This window comes from Benincasa hispida, chromosome 5, assembly GCF_009727055.1.
Source record: "Benincasa hispida cultivar B227 chromosome 5, ASM972705v1, whole genome shotgun sequence".
Classification (NCBI taxonomy): domain Eukaryota; kingdom Viridiplantae; phylum Streptophyta; class Magnoliopsida; order Cucurbitales; family Cucurbitaceae; genus Benincasa; species Benincasa hispida.
In genome coordinates, this window is record NC_052353.1 from 1306561 (window position 1) to 1311959 (window position 5399).

Here is a 5399-nt window from a genome sequence, read left to right on the forward strand (position 1 = left end):
AAGTCAAAAAAAGTGAAAGATGGGATTAAAGGTTGATTCAAGTTGGAAGCATTTAAAGGTTCAACAAATCTTTACTCTTAACTTTTTTTAATTGGTTAAAGAAACAAACAATTATATAGAAACTTTGAGAACGAACCAGTAACAACTTAGTTTTATGGTTTGATTTGATAAAAACTGATATTTTAGAATAAAAACTGGTTCGACTAGCTAATTTCACGAGTTAAAAAAAAGGGGTATATTTTGAATTTCAATACATGTCTCACTATACATAGTTTCAAAGAACACTGTTTTTTTTAGTTCAACAACATATGAGATTGAGGGATTCAAACATTTTAACCTCTTGATCGAGACTATATAAATATAACATCAAATCATTTATTAGAAATGTGAACTCATTTACCATAAATTTTAAACGTCAATCGATAAATTTATAAATACAATAAATTTTTCATAATCACGACTGAGCATGTTTCTAAAACCAAACTTTTCGAGTTCAAAGGGAAAAAAAGAGTTTAAGGCTAAGGGCGAATACAAAACCAAACTTATCAATAAATTAAAACCCAAAGTAGGTTTTTTTTTTTTTTTCATGCAATGACTTAAAATATAATTCTATATTTCTTACAACTATATATAAAAAATTAATAATAATACATTTGATCGCATTAATATCGCTCTAGCAACGATCTAGGAAATATCACATTCTCCAGATTAAAATTCAACTAAAATTTTGGATTTTATTGGATAATTGTAAATATTAATATGAGACTTGATATAAGCTTTATAAGTCAATTGACTTAGAATCTCAATTAGAATTTTATTTGAGAATTATCTGTATATCAACTCTAACTGTCCATTTTATAAATTTGACATTTGAAGAAATTACATATATGTGATAAATGATGTAAGGATGAACTACAAAGGTAATAGTAATGAGAGATCTTAATTGATTCATTTATGATAATTGGAAGTTTACAATATTTTTCAAATGAAATCCACAGAAAAACTGTATATTAATTCAATTACCAATGATCAAGGTTTAAAATTGATACAACCTCAAAATTAAACGGTACAAATTGATATTTTTCTTAAAAATTAAGTTTTTAAATTTATTCCACCTAAAACTAATCAAGAACATCCTATTGTTTTTTGTTTTTTTGTTTTCCCCAAACAAGAAACTCGAAGAAAGTTGAAAGATTTGAATCTCTATTTACTAATTCATAACCCTATATTCTAAGAAGGAAATGACAGAGATTAAGGCAACAAGAAAAGTAGATTGAACATCACTCAACCAAAATATGTAATGAGTAATTCCCAAAGAACAAAAGAGAAAACAAAACAAGACTCATAAAGTTAAAAAAAGATGATTGAAAAAAGAAAGTAAAATGGGTTAAGATTAGATAGATCTCCAATTAGCATCCATACCATAACAAAAATATTTACTTTCACTATTTGAACAGTTGAATCAAAGAGGAAAAAAGAAAAAAAAGAAAAAAAAAACCAAACCAACAAAGAAGAAAAAATGGAGGATTAGGATGATGAAGAACATAGAAGAAGTGTAAAATTGAAGAAGCAAAAAGAAAAAGAAAAACCCAAAACAATTCATCAATGGATCAATCTGTTTCTTCTACTTCCATTTCTGCTCAACCATCCAAATCCCTTCAAAGCTTTAGTCATTTTCAAAAGATTTGGTCTTCCCATTCCCAAATTCATCTTCCCTGCTGAGAATTTCAATGCTTGTAAACAGCAAAGTTGTCCTTCTCCATCTTCTTCTTCTTCATCTTCTTCTTCTTTCTTTTGAATTTTCTTTCCTTTCTTCAATTTTCCATTGATTTTCACTTCTTTCTGCAACTTCTTTGATTCACTCTTCTCGTATGTTTCCCATAATGAATCCATTCCTTCTGTTCCTTCTGAATTATGCCGTTCTTCGAAGAGCTTACAAGCGAGTGTTCTTCGCCATTCTTTCTCCTTCCTCATCGATCCATAGCTTCCTAATGAATTGTACTCTCTGCTACTGAAACTCCCTGGTGAACTCCATGGACTCGATTCTGTTCTTGAAGAAATCGATGATTCTTCTGTTATTTTTCTCAAATCTTTCATCATTTCGTTCTCCATGGCCTTCGATGAGTCTCGGGTTTCGTCTCGGCTTACGTCTCTGTTTTCGTCTCCGTTTTCGATTTGGGCTTCTTTCAATTCCTCTGTTTTTGTTTCAATTCCAACCAGCAGAGGATTTTCTTGGAGAATTTGGATTTCCTCGGGGAAATTCTCCATGGGTTCTTGAAAATCAGCTTCCACTTCAACTTCTGGATCATCATCGTCGCCATATGGGGTTTGTTCAGAACCAAAAGTGTAAGTCTCAAACACGATTTTATAAGCTTCAAGCTCTTCCATGGGGGGAGAAAATCCATCGGTTTCTTCTGGTGTTCTTGGTCTCAAACTGTCAAAAACAACTTGGTAAGTAGTAGCAAGAAACCCCATCTTGGAAGAATCAGAAACTTGATGAAAATGGTGATGAAGATGATAATGATGATGGTCAGAGGAAGAAGAGGGGTAAAACAGAGAGAAGAAAGCAAAGAGAAGGAGAAAAGTGGTGATGAAGAGAGGAGAAAGAAAAGAAAGAAGTTTAAGAAAGTAAGGGAAGAAGAAGATGAAATAAGATAAGTAGAGAGGGTGAGAGAGGAGAAAGATGAAGAAATGGAACAAATTAGAAACACAGGACAATCCAAATCCTTTCTTGGAGATGGAAATTTCAGACATTGTTTATTATTCTTTCTTCTTTTTTTCTCTTTTCTCTCTGTTTCTTTGAAGCTCTACAACAATGGCGATGGTGGAATGGGAGAGAGGATTTTGGGTTATTGGAATGGAGAGGAAAGAAAAAGGAAGTGTTTGAGAATTGAGAGAGAAAGCGGCGTGAATAAAGGAAAGAGACTGAAACAGAGACAAAGAGAGAGAAGAAGAGCAATGAACAATCGAAAGAAAATGGCAGACTTTTACAAACTTTTGTCTGCCTATTATTATATATATATATATCTTATTAACCAACTCCCTTATATTATTTTAATTTTTTCCACAATCTTTTTCTTTCATTTTCTCATTGCTATTAATATTGCCTGATAGCCTAGTGATGAAAATTTTAACTTCTTGTCACATGGGTTTCTTTGTTATGGTTCTAATATTTAAATTATTTATCATATTTTAGAACTTGTTATGTGATGAGTAAACACTAATGTGTCAAACATCAAAATAAAAAAGATTTTACTCCAAAGATATAATATTTGTTATGAGAGTTAAGATTAATTCTTGTAACGGAAGTCGAAAGTTTAGTTGTCATTGATGATTATAAGGCCAATGATAAGGTTAAATTCAATATCATAATGTGAATAAGAACACTAAATAGTATTTTAATGCCAAAAAAGACACGCGACTAAAATGTCAGAAATTTAAATCACACTACTCTCAATTGTGTCACTAAAAAAATTTGTAGTTGAGTATAATTTTTCTTTAAAAAAAAGAATCCTCAGGGCAAGAGAAGGAGAGAGAAGGAATCTATAGTTTAAAAATGTATTTCACAAAATTAAATAAATGGAGTATTTTTAATTATAGAAAAATAAATCAATTTATTTATAAATATGGCAAAATGTCTATTTATTAGTATCTATCAGAGATAAATAATAACATTTTATTATATTTGGAAAAAAATATTTTCAACAATATTATCCCTAAATAAATAGTATTCTAATATTATTTTTTTATTGGATTGAAAAATATTGACGAGAATATTAAAAGAGAAGAATTAATTCACTTGCTACAGATTGCTAATAAATATAAAACAATTGTTCTAACCAACCAACTTAATTTTGTACACCTTTTAGAATAAAAGGCTTAAATTGTGCCATGATTGAAAAATAGACAGGTTTAAATTAAGAAGAATTAATCCAATTAATTGCAATGACTATGATGATTATTCAAATGACAAACCCGTAAATTAGGAACAATATCATACCATAATTTTGTCTCTCTTTTGAAGTTGATAAAATATAATAATCAACTTAAGGAAAAAGGTAAAAATTAAAATAGTCAATTAGCAGTAATTTTAGCCTTTGGTTTGTTGAATTAGCTTTCTAGCACTTACCATAACCACCAACCCTACACTTTTGCCCTTTAATCATTACATATTAACTAATTGAGATATGAAATTGATTTAACAACTTCAATCAGCTCAAAATTACCATATTATTTTATCACAATTTATTAAATCATAGTAATTTCATTACAAAATAATGCAAAATAATTTGATTTTTCTTTTCTAAGCAATAAATAAATAAATAAATAAAATCGTTCACAAAATTTATGAACCAATGTATGAGAAAATAATGATTGAAACCTTACAACTATTCCCTTGATGCATATGAAAAAGCAAATAGTGGTAATGCGGTTTTCTTAAGTTTCCGACTTTATAATTTCAATTGACTCAACTTGAAAAATAGCAATGCCACATTTGATAAACTTCATCCACCTCATACGCTTCTAAAAGTTTATATCTTTTTTAATAATAATTGGACTTTTAACCATTAATTTCTTAAAAATGCGTTCTCGCGGTTTTGGCAAAACAAGTTTTAAAAATTAGATCCATAATCCAAACTTACTACTTTTATAAAAAAAAAAAAAAAAAAGTAAAAAACAAACCCAACACATGAAATGTCAAAAAAGTATAAATACACACGATATAGTTGATACGCTTGATACACTTAATATACACATGATACACTATTGATATACACTTAATACCATTGATATACTTGATATACTTGATACACTTGATACACTAAAAAGTCCTATATCCGCAAAATGGAAAAAATATGTAACACACTTTAAATACCATATTCTTAAATTATCACCCACTACAATTTCTCTTTTCAAAATTAAGGACCACCCCTAAAGTATAGTAGTAGTTGCAATTACACCCTCAAAGTTTCAACTATAAAAATCGGACCCCTAAATTTTTACCAATGTTAAAATTGAACCCTCAAACTTATCATAATTGTAGAAATTGGACTCGCAAATAGTGAAGATTGAACTCTCAAACTTATATAAATGTTACAATTTATATAATCATATAAGTTTGAAGGTCCGATTTGATCCAATTTTAACATTTATATAAGTTTGAGGGCTCAATGTTTAAAATTAGAAGTTTAAAGATATATTACAATTACCACGATACTTTATGGGTAGTTTTAGCAATTTGTATAAGTATTACTATCATCCATAAATTTGTTTTGTTATCTCATTCATTGAGTTTAACAAATAGTGCAAATTCTAATAACAGTATTTTTATGTTTTAATTGTATCAAAATTTCAAATTTTATAATTATATAAAAATAAAAATATTTAGAAATACTATA

The 5399-nt window shown here is 28.6% G+C and overlaps 1 protein-coding gene across 1 annotated transcript; it reads right to left on the minus strand.

Moving 5' to 3' along the window:
* Positions 1-1383: 1383 nt before the first annotated feature.
* LOC120077170 (stress response protein NST1) lies at positions 1384-2999 on the minus strand. The gene has a single exon (XM_039031074.1). It carries the CDS (start codon positions 2752-2754, stop codon positions 1603-1605), a length of 1152 nt encoding a protein of 383 aa, XP_038887002.1. The 5' UTR covers positions 2755-2999; the 3' UTR covers positions 1384-1602.
* Positions 3000-5399: the final 2400 nt, after the last annotated feature.

Coding starts and splice junctions, on each gene's coding strand:
- LOC120077170 (XM_039031074.1), bottom strand. CDS start 2,754: ATGTCTGAAATTTCCATCTCCAAGAAAGGATTTGGATTGTCCTGTGTT.